This window comes from Crocodylus porosus, unplaced genomic scaffold, assembly GCF_001723895.1.
Source record: "Crocodylus porosus isolate Cpor-Errol unplaced genomic scaffold, CroPor_comp1, whole genome shotgun sequence".
NCBI classification, from domain to species: domain Eukaryota; kingdom Metazoa; phylum Chordata; order Crocodylia; family Crocodylidae; genus Crocodylus; species Crocodylus porosus.
The window spans coordinates 19,785,353-19,799,453 of NW_017728917.1; the positions used below are offsets into that span (position 1 = coordinate 19,785,353).

The following is a 14,101-nucleotide window of genomic DNA, read 5'->3' on the forward strand; positions in this document are numbered from 1 at the left end:
ACAAGAGCACCCCAGTGAAGTGAAGCTGCTGGCTGGCCAAGAGCCAGAGGTCAATATTGATCTGACTGGGGACCAGTGCTCAAACAGTGCTGGTAGGGATTGTATCTATGGTCAGAGGAGACTCCAGTGTCATCTGTGGACTATGAATATTCCTCCAAGCACAGAACACCTTCCTGCTTGCAGTGGGCCCCATTTCCCATGTCACACACCCCAAGGATTGCTCAGTCCCTCCCCCAGCTGCTTCATCCACTCACACCCATGGCACAATCCCACGCCCACACTGCCCGCCACACCACACCCACAGCCCTCTTTGGTGCAGGAGGAATCAGCACCCCTTTGGAAAATCAGGGGGCAAGTGCTCAGAGCAGCAACGCAGGCTTTCCTCCTCTCCACAGGTGGTATTGAGTCCCATCCACTGTAACACATGAGACCCCAAACCCTCCACGTTCATCGACTCTGCAGGGATATCATAGAGCCAGGAACATACCCTCCAGTCCTTGCCCACAGTCCTCCCTCCCGCCCAGTGTGTGGCGTGCTGCAGTTGACAACACCCAACCCCACCTGACCCCAGAGCAGATGACGCATGAAGCCCAGGGTGGTTTTATAGAGTTTTTTATTTTCCAATCTGGCGCTTTCATGGTACAATTTTACAGGGCTGAGGCAGGAGTCTGTGAGCCTCTGCTCCCTGCCCACAGCCCCGGCAGAGGAGAGGAAACAAAGCAAACCCCAAACAGACGCTCTTCGGAGCCTAGGCCACAGCACTACAATCCACAGCACAATTAGCTAACTACTGCGCTCCAGGAGCTGGGAGGGCAGAGGATCCCCCTTCCCCAGCCACTCCCAGCTCCGAGGCAGTAGCTTGCAGCCTCCCCACGATGCCCCTGAGGGCAGACTTAACGGCTTCACTGCTCTCTCGTTTTTGGCACATGGCACTAGCTAAGCATTTGGCAGTTGGGTGAATTCCTGTCATGGGCCCAGAGTCCCAGGGATGGAGCAGGAGGGTGTCACCAGTGGGTGGGGGCAGGGACAGCATCTGGTGGGTGACCCAGGCCTTTCCCCCAAGTCACGCGCTGGCGGGGGATAGAGCCAGGGGTTGCATTTGCTCAGCAGCACAGTGATCACGCCAAGCCTGGCACAGGTAAACTTAGAGCTTGCCAAGGTGAGGAGTCAGTACTCTGCTCCGTGAAGCAGGCTGCAAAGCACCAGGCTTCTGAGAGTTAATGGTTACGGTTTCAGAAACAATCTGCCCATATCAGCTGGACCCAGCCCAAGATGCTTTGGGGACAGGTTTCCCTGCACCCACAATGGCAACATGGCCTTGAGAACCAGAATCCCTTGCACTGAAACAAACCCTCCAGCCAACAGACAGCACCCACATGAATCAATCCCTCCTGAAGAATGTGTGTCCCTGGAAACCCAATCAGAAACCGAGCTGCTGCACAGATCTTAGCGGTGACCAACAGCTCTGATACCAGCAGGTCACAAACTCGGATGGGTACAACCATCAGCCAAAGGTAGACATATGCAGGGATCAGTGTCATACCTGAAGACCCAGGCCCTGTGGACATAGAGCCTGCAAAAACAGTGGAGACAAACTATTGCCCCTGAAGGCAGCATGGCACTAAGATGAGCAACGTGGGCATAGGCACAGGTGGGGGTGTCTGCCCATGCCATGCCTGTGCTTCTGGGTGAGGACAGGGTTCTTTTTTGCGTGGAGCCCTTTGGCTGCACACCTGGCTTGAGCCCGCCATGAAAGCACTTTGAATCTGGAAACAGGCAGGGTGCTGGGCAGCCACTGTATCCATGTGCCCATCTCTGAGGCTTTCTCCACTGCCAAAACACCTCACTCCCTTCTGGCTGGGGCTGATCAATCATTTCTGAGGTGGGGGCTCCCCATCCCATGTTTAGGCTTTGACCAAGCAGCAGGCCAGAAAGTCATGAGGCCCCCTCACCAGCTGCAAACTATGGAATGTATTTGAGAATAGGATGTTCTCTGTCACCACCAGCAGGTCAAAGGCTCCACCTGGGGAGCACCAGGGGAGTCCAGCCTGCCCGGAGAGTCAGCAGAAAACCTTTCCTAGTGTAAACATTATGCGCTCGCTGCACAGTTCAGCGGCAGGGTTCCATGGGAATAAGGCAGCTAGTTGTGCACCGTCGCTGCGAGCGTGTGCAGCACATGTAGCAAGAGACACGGGTCCCCTGGGTGCTGTGCCCAGAGCACGGCAGGGTCAAGGCTGTAAACACATTGCTTCCCACACCCAAGCAGGCTGCGGTGTGGTTCCTAGGGGCCTACAGTCCCCTGAGTGAGGGTGGGGGCAGGCACAGACTGGAGCAACCCCTGCGGGCATCAGGAGGTAGCGCTTCTGCCTCCAGGGCAATACACAAGTGACAAGAGGGGCAGGGAAGTTGGCTAGCTTGCAGCTCTCTGCACTTTCACAGGAGATTCAATATACTCCGAGGCAGCAGCAGGGAGTACAGGTAACCCCAGGTATAGCCCCACTGGAGGAGGAAGGGGCAATGAGCATCCAGAGTGGCTTGAATTTCAAACTGCTACTGTGCTCAAAGTGCCTGTCCTCTCTCCTGATATCCTGGCCTGTCTGAGCTGCGTCTGGGCAGTGTTGGTGGATGTGTGTGTGTGTGTGTGGATGTGGGTCGAGGCCTGGGTCTGGGTCCTCATTTACTCTTGCCTGGGGTCTGTGTTAGATGGGAACACACCCTTTCCTGCAAGAGGCACTGGAGGCACTAGCTCACATGTGTGCCGGGAGGGAGGCATGGGGCTGCTTTGCTGGTGGCCCCAGCCTATGCTTCTGTACCAACTAAGCCACTTTCAGGGCTCGGTCCTTTGGCTGCAGTTTGGGAGACTGCTAGCTCTACAAGAAACAGCCCCACCCGCCCACTGAGCCCCCAGACTTCTCCATGGCTTCTGCCCCCCTCCCTGTGGCAGGTGCCAGCTCCAAGGCTCCTAGGATTGTAGGCAGGAGGGGGCTTGCCCTTATACATCCAAGTTGGAGAGAGGCAAACACTTGATATTTGATGCTGGATCAGGAACCAAGAGGCTTTTCCCATCACCAGTGCTGCCAGAGGGAACTGGAGGGGGGGCGGGGGCAGAGGCGTGGGAGGGCCTGACAGGTCTAGGAAGACTAGGACGTGAAGCAGAGTCTCCACACAGGCCTTAGTGCCTCAGCAGCTGTCCCCAGTGAGCCCTGCCTTCCCTCTTGCTAAACAGACACTACACTGGCTCCTTCTCCTCTACCCCTGTTACTAAGTGGTGGTGAGTGACACAGCTCAGCTCAGACTGACAGCCTGGGGGGCTCCGCCAGCTCACCCCTTTCATGGCAGCCTCTGCTCTGGACTCAGATGGGGGCTGCAGAGGAAGGCTGGCACACACAGCTGTCCTGCAGCTTGTGGAGTGCAGGGCCAGCATGTCTTGGGGCTCTGGCCTGGGTGACTGTGAGGACACCACGTCCGGAAGGAGGGGCACTAGCAGGGTCAAGGGGGGCAGGGAGTGCTATGGGTCAGGACTGGGGCACCGGCAGAGGCACCCCTGCCTCTCCCCACCTGCCTGGCACCGTCGCTTCCCCAAGAACAGGAGACAGCCCCGGGATGGGATACCATGCAGGAGAGTCCTGAAGAACACAGCTCACTGGGAGGGGGCTCCATGGCACATTGGCCTCCCCCTGCCCAGAGCCTGCACTGGGGAGGCTGCAGCCCCGCAAGACCCTGGCTGCAGTCACCGTCAGCACCGCGGCAACAGGAACAGAAAATTCCGTAAAAATAACCATAGAAATTTCTCTTCTCTCTGATTACAAAGATACAAAATGTATAAAACCCTCCCCACCCCCGCCCCACCTCCAGGACACGCACACGCGCACACACACAGTGTAGAAAGGGTTCAGAGAGGAAGATTTCGGTCTGTTTGTTTCTGATATGTTAATGAGTGGCACCAGCAGGGGGTTTTGCTCATGGTGTAGTGCTGCTCCCTGCTCCGGGGCACCCTGTCAAGGCAGGCAATTGGCCGGTGCAGCCTCATTTGGCCCAGAGGTACCTGAGACCCCTTTCTTCCAGGGGCGTTGGCGTGGCCTGCCTGGCTCTTGGCCCACGAGTCCTCCAGCAATGATGGGTGGGGAAGGCAGGGTGCCTTCGGGCCAACCACTGTCAGTTTTCTCCTTGCAGGCGCCTGCCCCACCCCCAGGGACCCTGACCATCTGCTGGAAGGGTCCAACCAGGCGAATACCCCTGCTTCTTCCTTTGCTCTTGAAGCAGCTTGGGCCCCTCAGGAATGGCCCTCACTTCTTGTGACTCTGTGTGGGGGAAAGGAGAGCAAAATTAACACAAGAAGCCCCTGGGGCTCTGCTCCCTGTTCCCTCTTCCCTGGCTGGTCTAAGCCCAAGGGCAGGGGCTGTGGAAAGCACAACCCCCATACTGATCAGTACCAGCAACAGTGCCAATGCCCAGGACAGGCAGGTATAAGACAACAGATGACCTCTACCTCCAGCCTGCACCTGTGTCTAACACATCTGAAAGGCTTGTTCCTTACTGTGCACCCTGAAAGGAAGAACACTGCCAGGGCATGGCAGCAATAGCCAGGGATGGACATCCTCTGCCCACAGGAGCCCAAGGACGCCTTCTAGACCTCCCCCATTGTGCTGGTCTGTTGTGCTAGGAATCCAGCTGGGGTCCTGTAGGGTGTGCAGGGGAGTGTAGTGGGGAGAAAAATGGGTTCAAATGGCCCCATGGCAGCACTGTGAGGACAGGAACACAGCAGCACTGCTTGGAACAGGTGCAGCAACAGAAAGGACCAGGAACAGAAAGGGAAACAGCCCATCTCCCTCTCTAAGGACAGGGCCCAGGACCCAAAGTGTGGGAGGGGGAAGGTGGCATGTAAGAGGAGATGGGCTAGGCCCAGTCCTCCCATCCAGCCCAACCATTGCAGACAAGGCAAACAGAGCTGGAGGACACCCAGCTCTAAGGAGGATTTAAGGGAACTCAGGGCAGGGACTAAGGAACTCAGTGCAGGGAAAGGGCTTTCAAATGAGACGGACACATGCTGGGCTCAGGTGTTGGGCACACTCCTTCTTTTATACCACCCCTCCAAGCCCAGCACGTCAGATGGGACACCACTGCTTCTCTGTAGCCTAGGGGAAGGCAAAGCTTGGCCCACAGATCCAACTGGGCCCACGGTAGACTCCAATTCCCACCAGCTTCTGCCCATGTTGCTGTGGCCAGTTTTCATGGAGACCCCAGGAGTGGCAGGGCCATGACATTGTCAGGACAGGGCTTCCATGAAGACTGGCACCAGCAGTGCTGTCAGGGTGTGTGGCTGGGTGGGGAGCTGCTCCAGGGCAGCTCCCCACCCACCCACATGTATTAGGCACTTTCAGACCCTATACCTCAGGCCAGCCAGAAGCCTGGTAGCAATGCTCATGTTTCCCATACCAAACATAACAGGGGCAGAAGGCGTGCCAAGGTGGCTGGAGGTTAAGGTTACTCATTGGCCAATACACAGCATAGACTGGACTGACCTGAACGCTGCCTCTGGGAAAGGGCAACACTTACTCTGAATCTGGCGACAGCTCAGAGATACTGTGGGAGGTTGCAGAGCGAGGCGTGGAAGGGCACGGCACAGAAGGTGTTGAGGAGGTCTGCACTGCAGAAGGAGTTGCCGTGGTCTGTGGGCCAGAGGGAGTGCTGGAAGATTGCATGGAGGACAGGACAGAGGAATTAAATGAAGCAAGGATGGAAGAAAGGATGTCTAATTGCTCTGTGGAAGGGTGTTGGCTGGCAGCTGCTTCCAGATTCTCCCTAGAAGGCTGCCTCCTAGACAGAGGTTCTAGGTTCTCTCGGGAGGGCTGCCTTCCAGACAAAGACTCTAAATTTTCCCATGATGGATGCCTACTGGGCACTGTATCCAGATGCTCCCTGGAAGTAGATCTTCTGGATAAAAAGTCCAGCTGCTCTCTTGAAGGTTGTCTAGCTGATGCAAGCTGGTCCCTTGAAGGTCGTCTTCGAGAAAGCAGATCCAACTGTTCCCGAGATGTGTCTCGACTTGGCAAAGTGTCCATTCGATCTCTAGAAATTTGCCTACTAGGTAACGTATTTAGCCACTCTCTAGAGACTTCTCTTACTGGCCCACAGTCTAGTTGTTCTCTCGACCCAAACCTACTGGGTACCATATCTAGATGGTCTCTAGACCCCTGCCTCCTGGGAAGTGTGTTCCCATGATCGCTTTGATCATGCCTGGTAGCTAAGGTGTCTAAGTCCCCTCTAGACCCATGCCTGCTGGGTAGATTTTGCAGGTGTTCTCTAGACCCATGCCTACTAGGGATGGTGTCCAGCTGCTCCCTGGAGCCATGCCTGCTGGGGACAGCTTCCAAACGCTCCCCCGAGTTGTTCCTGCTCAGCTGCTCTCTGGACATCTGCCTTCTCATCAGCATATCGAGCTGCTCCCGGGAAGAGTACCGGCTAGCTGGCTGGGAGAGGCTGCCTGCCCCCGAGTAGATCCTGCCATAGGAAGCAGCAGGAACAGCCCGGTGACCCAACGTGGACGTTTTGTACCAAGAGAGCTCATTGGTCATTCTGCCCACAGAGGACAAGCCCTGAAGAGCTGGAGGGTACTGGAGGCGATTCTTCAGAATCCCTGCAGGAGACAAGCAAAGCCGAGAGTGAAGCAAGTCCTGAGGATGGCAGAGAAAATCCCCCCTTATTCCCAAACAATGGGCCTGGCTCAGTGACCTGAGCTGTGACATGAGCCCCATGGGGTGGAGGAAGTTGCAGCTGGGTGTGCTTGGGATAGTTTCAAGATGCCAGCACCTACGCTCTGTCATCACCAGGGAGGAGCCATCACCAGGGAGGAGCCATCACCAGGGAGGACTATACCTCTATTGCTCAGGATTGTAAGGGGACTGTTAGGAAGGCCAAGGCAGAGATGGAACTGGGATTAGCAACCCGGATCAAGGACAACAAGAAGTCCTTTTTTTAAATACACAGGAGGTAAAAAGAAGGTACTGGGTAATGCGGGGCCTCCGCAGGACACGCTTGGAAATCTGGTGGTCTTACCAGACGACAAAGCTAACCTATTTAACAATTTCTTTGCCTCCATTCTTCTGAGCAGGGACCAGGTCATCCCCCACACCGGGATCCCCGATGGTCCCAGGGGAGGCGCAGCCAGGCCCAGGGTCAGGTAGGATCTAGTCAGGGAACTTCTGGAGGGACTGGACGTGTTCAAATCAGCTGGTCCAGATGATCCCCACCCCAGAGCACTGAGGGAATTAGCAGAGGTCATTGCGGGACCCCTGGCACAGCTTTATGAGCACTCATGGTACTCTGGAAAGGTACCAGAGGACTGTAAAAGGGCCAGTGTAGTTCCCATTTTCAAAAAAGGGAGGAAGCAGGACCCAGGAAGTTATAGGCCTGTTAGCCTTACCTTGGTCCTGGGGAAGCTCTTTGACAAAATTATTCAGGTGCACATCTGAGAGTGGCAAGCAGGGGAGTGTATGCTTATGGGCAACCAGCACAGGTTCATTAGAGGCAGGTCCTGTCAGACCAACCTGGTGGCCTTCTACGACCAGGTCACAAAACCCTTGGATGCAGGTGTCGCGGTGGACATAGTCTTTCTGGACTTTAGGAAGGCCTTTGACACTGTCTCTCACCCCATTCTTGTTAAAAAATTGTGGTGCAATGCCTACACAGTCAAATGGGTCGCCAACTGGCTGGAGGGCTGCACCCAGAGAGTGGGGGGGGATGGGTCATTTTCGGCCTGGAGGGATGTGGGCAGTGGGGTGTCCCAGGGCTCGGTCCTCGGGCCCGCGCTGTTCAACATCTTCATCAGTGACTTGGACGAAGGGATGAAAAGCACCTTGTCAAATTTGCAGATGACACTAAGATGTGGGGAGAAATGGGCATGCTAGAAGGGAGGGACAGGCTGCAATTGGATCTGGACAGGTTACAGGGGTGGGTGGATGAGAACAAGATGGGATTCAATATGGATAAGTGCAAGGTACTGCACCTAGGGAGAAAGAATAGCACCATACCTACAGGCTGGGGAACTCCCTACTTGTCAGCACAGAGGCAGAAAAGGATCTTGGAGTATTATAGACTCCAAGATGAACATGGGCTGCTAATGTGGGGATGTAGTCAGGAAGGCTAATCACACCTTGTCATGCATCCACAGATACATCATGAGCCAAGGAGGTGATCCTCCCCCCCTATGAGGCACTGGTCAGGCCACAGCTGGAGTACTGCGTCCAGTTCTGGGCGCCGCACTTCAAGAGGGATGTGGATAACATGGAAAGGGTCCAGAGGAGGCCACTCGTATGATCAAGGGGCAGCAGGGCAGGCCCTACGAGGAGAGGCTACGGGACCTGAACCTGTTCAGCCTCCACAAAAGAATGCTGGGGGGTTTGATGGCTGCCTATAAATTTGCCAAGGGGGACCAGCAGGCAATGGGAGAGTCCCTGTTCCTCTGAGCACTACTGAAAGTAACAAGGAACAATGGCCATAAGTTGACTGAGAGTAGATTTAGGCTAGATATCAGGAGGCACTACTTCACTGTCAGGATGGCTAGGAGCTGGAACCAACTTCCAGGGGAAGTGGTGCTCGCTCCTACCCTGGGAGTCTTCAAAAGGAGGCTCGATAGACACCTTGCCGGAGTCGTTTGACCCCAGCATCCTTTCCTGCCCATGGCAGGGTTCAGACTTGATGATCTGCTCAGGTCCCTTCCGACCCTACCAACTATGAAACTATCTCCAGAACAGAGACATGTCTAATGCCAGTAGACATACAGAGAAGCCATGAATGGTCAGTCTGCCCAAGCAGTGCCAGTCCTCCAAGGGTAGGGGGTGTGGCAAGGCTCTGAGGGTGCAGTCAATAGGATGTACAGTATGCACCCAGAAGCACTGGCAGGGCTCTGGGGCAATTGCCTGCCTGCCCGCCGCCCCCCTCCCCCCCTCTTCCCCAGTCCAGCGCAGTTACCTTTCCTTTGGCGCTGGGTCTGGGTGAGGGAGTTCTCATCCCCGCTGGTCAGGGCCAGGTCTGGCTGGTTGTTGTTGGCTGCATCCTTATTGATGTCAAATCCCAGCTTCCGCTCAGAGCCCCATTTCTGCAGGGAGCAGGGGTGAACCTCGCATTCGCCCAACGCTGGCCAGTAGGACATCAGGTCATTGCCATCCACATCTGGGGAGGGGCAGAAAAAGACCACAGGGGAGGAAGAACACATTATGCCTGGATACGACTAAGAGCAGGACCTGCCATGATGCTCACAGGGGTCAAGTCACAAGGTCTCTCCAAGCTCGTGCCTCACAGCCTGCAGTAGGCTGGTGGGACTCGCAGGGGAGAACCAGCAGACAGGACAGGTGGTGGCATTCCCCTGCCACTCCTGCAGTCCCGCCTGGCCTGGATCCTCTTAGCTAGTCCCAGGGCTCATCAGGTTTAGATTTTATCTTAGCAAAGCATCATGCTGCATCAACAGCAGGTGCTTCAGAAGTGCCCTGTGGAAGGAGACCCTTCCCTCCCACCCTCAGGTCTACATAACTCCAGGCCCTGGTTGACTGCCAGGGCCCCAGCATCTGGCAGGACTCTCCTTTGGTACTTGCCCTTGGGGGTGGTGTTGGAGGGATTGGTGAGGAGACGCTCGCTGTGTGCGGCCCGTTTGAACTGGCGCTGGAACCTGCCACGCAGACGCACGTTCTCCTCGCTCTCCGATGAGGGGATGGAGAGACTGCGCTCCTCATCCAGGGAGAGGTCACTGTCCGAGTCCGAGTCTTGATCTGGGCAGGACACATGGAGGTTGGAAGAGGAAGGGGGCAGAGTGGGATGGGGTTCCAGGGTTCTCCTGCCTGCATCCTCAGCTGAACCCCCTGATCTGGCTCTCCCCCCCTGAAAACCACAGGCCACTGCCCACAGTACAGCCCAGGTCACAGCCCCGTCTTGTGGGGTCTTTGCCCTGTTTTCACCCCCAGTAACTAGCCAGATCATTTCCCCTCTGCCCAAGGATAGGCACTGCTGAGTGACAGAACAAGGAGCAATGGTCTCAAGTTGCTGCAAGGGAGGTTTAGGTTGGATATTAGGCACAGCTTTCTCACTAGGAGGGTGGAAGCCCCGGAACAAGTTACCTAGAGAGATGGTGGAATCACCATCCATTGAGGTTTTTAAGGCCCAGCTTGACTAAGCCCTGGCTGTAATGATCCAGCTGGGGATGGCCCTGCTTTGAGCAGGAGGTTGGACTAGATGACCTCCTGAGGTCCCTTCCAACCTGAACTTCCTACGATTCTGTGATTGACTCTGGCTGCTCCCTTCTGCCTTAATCACAGTCTGGGCAGACTCAGGAATCAGCAGGCTGACTGGTAGGGGCAGGTGCTCTGAGCCAACACCTGCAGCATAAAGTTGAAGGAGAAACATCCCTCATGTGTGGCGCTTGTTGTCAAGGCCAAGAGCATAACCAGTTTCCAAAAGGAACTGGACCAGCTTTTGGAGGGCAGGTCCACTGACAGCAGTTAACCATAGCAGTTGGGGATGTGACCTGCTGCTGGTGCCTGGGAGGGATGGCAGGGGCTGGGTTGCTCCATACCCGCCCCGTTCCTTGGACTCTTCCTTTAAAGCATCCACTATTTGCCATTGTGGGAGACAGGACGCAGGCTGGCAGACTTTTAGCCTGATGAAGTGTGGCCTTTCCTATGCTCCAAAGACTCCGTGCTAGCTTGGGACCTGCCCCATGTTACAGCAGCTGCTGTTTTGGGGCAGTCCGAAGCCCCTCCACACTTACAGCAATGTGAGAGGGCTGGGTGTCAGCCTTACCTCCTCCTGCATCACGGTGGAACATTGCCACGTCAAGATCCGTGGGGCCAGTGTGACCGAGTAGACTGTGATCCAGGGCAGAGCCCTGACGTGCCATCATGTTCTCTCTGAAACACACCAGGCACAAGACTGCGACTCCGATTCCCTACCAGGCAGCGCTCCGGGTAATGCAGCCCTCTCCTCTCATCTTCTGCACTTGGCATCAGCACCAGGATAAGAAGACAAGACGCAGAGGCAGAGACCTTTGAGGGCTAGGCCTGAGGTGCAGAGCTGCATGGGATGCCCAGGACTGGACCAGCAATGGGCTGTGAGCCAGGAGTGAGGGGGACTGGCTGAGCTCCAGGGCTGGATCAGCAGGTGTAGTTAGGACAAGGACTGAAGGGAGTCAGCAGAGGTACTGGGGGAAGCCCAGGAGTCCTGCTCACCCACAATAAAGGGGCCAGAGGGCTGGCAGATGATGTCTGGGAGGAGAGAAGCACCCTCACCCTGCCACATCCATCATGTCACAGCCATGCATACATGGGCTCACTACCACCCTGCTGCCAGGCTATGCCCTACCAGCCTACACCCTACCTGAGGTAACCACGCTGGCTGGAGTGGGTGCGGCCGGAGCGGACACTGCTGACCGAGGAGATGGTGGAGGCCCCCAGGGTGATACGGATGAGGCCACTCTCCTCAAACAGCGCCGTGTTGTTGTATGCATTGGGGCCCTGGTGAGGAAGAGGCATGGAGGCTCCATTAGGAGTCTGTCTGCTACAGCTGGGTGTCACAACCCCGCCCCCACCCACTGGGTCTATCACCACAGAGAGGGGACAGGGGCCTGAGCCCATTCAGAAGCCCCCAGGGCTCTGCCCAGCAAGGCATCCCCATCTTTCCCAGGGGCACAGATGCCTCCACATGGGAACACAGGGCTCCCTAGGACTGGCAATACCTAAACTCTGATGTGGCGGCTTGGTCCAGCTGCAGAGCTCAACCCTCTGCTCAGGTGCTTTCTGGCTCAGGACCTCCCACACTGCCTCCCTGGAGCAGTGGGAATGACCAAGGGAAGACACTGCCCCTCAGGCAGCTGCATGACAGGCTGAGAGGAGGACACAGCCCTTTCCCCGTGATTCAGCCTAAAGACAAGCCGCTCCGTCACCCACCTGTGCACTCCTGGCTGCCTCCTCACCCTGCCCCTTCTTGCCAAGGCAGGCCAGTTTCCAGGCCTCCTGCACCTCCTCGTTCAGGATGCAGAACAGAAGCAACACAGCCAAGCCCTGAGAGGGAAGGGAAGGGAAGCTGTGAGTAGGAGTGTCGAGGGGGAAGCCCACAAGTACCTCCTGGAGCCCGCTGCTCCAAACCAAGTGGTGGGGCTGCATGGAGCCATTCACAGATGTGCTATTGGTTCCAGTCTGCTCCCCTGGAGCCCACTGCCAGGAGCTGGTGACTTTTGTTTCAGTCAGTCCTGCCTGTACACAGACGTAGCTCTCCAGCATTGGGCACACCGCTGCAAGCACCTTTGGATGGCAGGGGTGTAGCAAGTAGCATGACTGCAAGGGAAGCATCCCTGCGCTGCTCAGCTGCCGTTTAGGGCCCCTCACAATTCTTTAGTCTCTGGAAGAGGAGGGAAGAAGCGACTCCCTCTTGGAGGGGGCTGCCTCCTGGTTAAGTTCCCTGAGGCCCACGGGAAGATGGGGAAGGAAACAGGTCAGGGCCATGTGGGGCACTGCAGAAGACTTTCCCTCCAGAACTCAGGAGATCTGCTCAGGTGTAGAGGTGCTGGGGACCAAAAAGGCTCTGAGGCCACAGGTGGTTATGAACCTGGGTACACACCAGCAAGCACAAAGGCCTCTCCACATCAGTCTACCCGCTCACCAGCTCTCAGGGAGGGCCCCTCACTTGTAGCAGCTGGACCAGGCAGCATAGATACTGTGGCCTGAGAGTAGCGAGGTAGGTAGGGGAGGAAAACCAGAACAGAGGTGGTTTGGGCAGCATGAGGTCCTGGCAGCTGGACCTGGCCCAATCCTGCTCTCAGGGCTCCCAGCACCAGGAAGGAGCCCAAGCAGAGCAAGGCTTTGCAGCAATGCAGTGTAACAGACTCCAGAGGGGACGGTTAGGACAGGGGTGCTGCAATGCTGGCACAGCCGGGTTGGTGAGGCTAGGAAGGGCAGACAGCAGACAGTTAGGTGCCACTCAAATTCCAGGCACTGGGGGCTCAAAGCCCATGCCTCCATGCAGCCCCTGTAGTCCGCAAGCATCCCTGCAGGCTTTCAGGTGAGCAAAGACCCATGACAAACTCAGGCCCATCTCTTCATTCAGGGAGACTCCTCTTGGGCAGCTGATTCAGAGCAGGCATGGGTAACACCCCGCAGGTGGCCCCGGAAGAGACTGCAGCTGCTGGCTGCTTGGGGTGTGCTACCACCAGAACCCAGCGGGGCTCTGCCTAGGCAGGACAATGGCTACTAGAGGCAGCAGGTAGCCCAGGGGTGAGGGCAGCAGCAAAAGGGAGCTGACAGCACCAAGCTTGAGCTAAAGGCAGGCAGAAGCTGTCAGGGATGAAGGGGAAGGAGGGATTGACAGAATGGAAAGGCCCAGTGCCCTGAAAACTGCTAGCAAAGGGTAGGGCCAGGGCTGCTCTCAGCTGGCAAACCTTTGTGAGGCCCTGCCGAGGGAACACACCTGAGCCGGCTCGGGGCGTGGGGGCAGATTGGCTTAGAGCTCGAGCTGCTTGGCCTTGCAGACAATGTACTGCCACAGTTGAACTGCTGGTGGCACCAAGTGGGCCCATTCATCCTAGCTCGGGCAGGCTTGTGTTGGAGATGCACTTAGACCAGCCTCTTCAGCAGGCAGCAATCTCAGCTGGTGAGTGTGACACTAGTAACAGCAACAGGTGTGCATGTGTACCAAGAGGAAAGAGGAGTGGGTGTGCACATGTGTCAGAGTGGAAGAGTGCCCAGCACCCGTTGGCCTCAGAGGTGGCTGGAGAGATCTGGGCTACACTGCTTGCTGGGTCACCCCCCCCTTTTTTTTTTAATTTCATGTCTGGGGCCAAATCAACCACATCAGTTCCCAGCTCTATCAACTGAGAAGAGCTCAACCATTCAAGTCTGTGTGGCACAACCACCAGCAAATATCCTACCTGCCAAACTCTTCCACTTGCAGCTTCAGATACTCTCGGACCCAGGACAAGCATTCTGCATGAAAGCCCCAAGTCTGGAGGCCTTGGAATTTGATGCCCCTTAGCCTCACTTGCCCCTAGCCAAAAGGCTGAAGGAGCAGACTAGGGAGAAAGCCCAAGAGCAATCCCCCATCACCCCAAGGTCTGGAACAG

At 56.4% G+C, this 14,101-nt stretch overlaps 1 protein-coding gene across 1 annotated transcript in view; it reads right to left on the minus strand.

Annotated features, from left to right (window-relative positions):
- CELSR3 (cadherin EGF LAG seven-pass G-type receptor 3) overlaps positions 1-14,101 on the minus strand; it is a gene marked incomplete at its 5' end in the record, with an annotated part of 97,668 nt that overhangs the window by 34,477 nt on the left and 49,090 nt on the right. The window contains 8 exons of the mRNA XM_019537011.1: positions 1,953-2,023; positions 4,291-4,301; positions 5,557-6,637; positions 8,971-9,171; positions 9,591-9,764; positions 10,792-10,898; positions 11,365-11,501; positions 11,934-12,047. Coding sequence (XP_019392556.1) covers positions 1,953-2,023; positions 4,291-4,301; positions 5,557-6,637; positions 8,971-9,171; positions 9,591-9,764; positions 10,792-10,898; positions 11,365-11,501; positions 11,934-12,047 — 1,896 coding nt within the window. The remainder of the gene's footprint in view (positions 1-1,952; positions 2,024-4,290; positions 4,302-5,556; positions 6,638-8,970; positions 9,172-9,590; positions 9,765-10,791; positions 10,899-11,364; positions 11,502-11,933; positions 12,048-14,101) is intronic.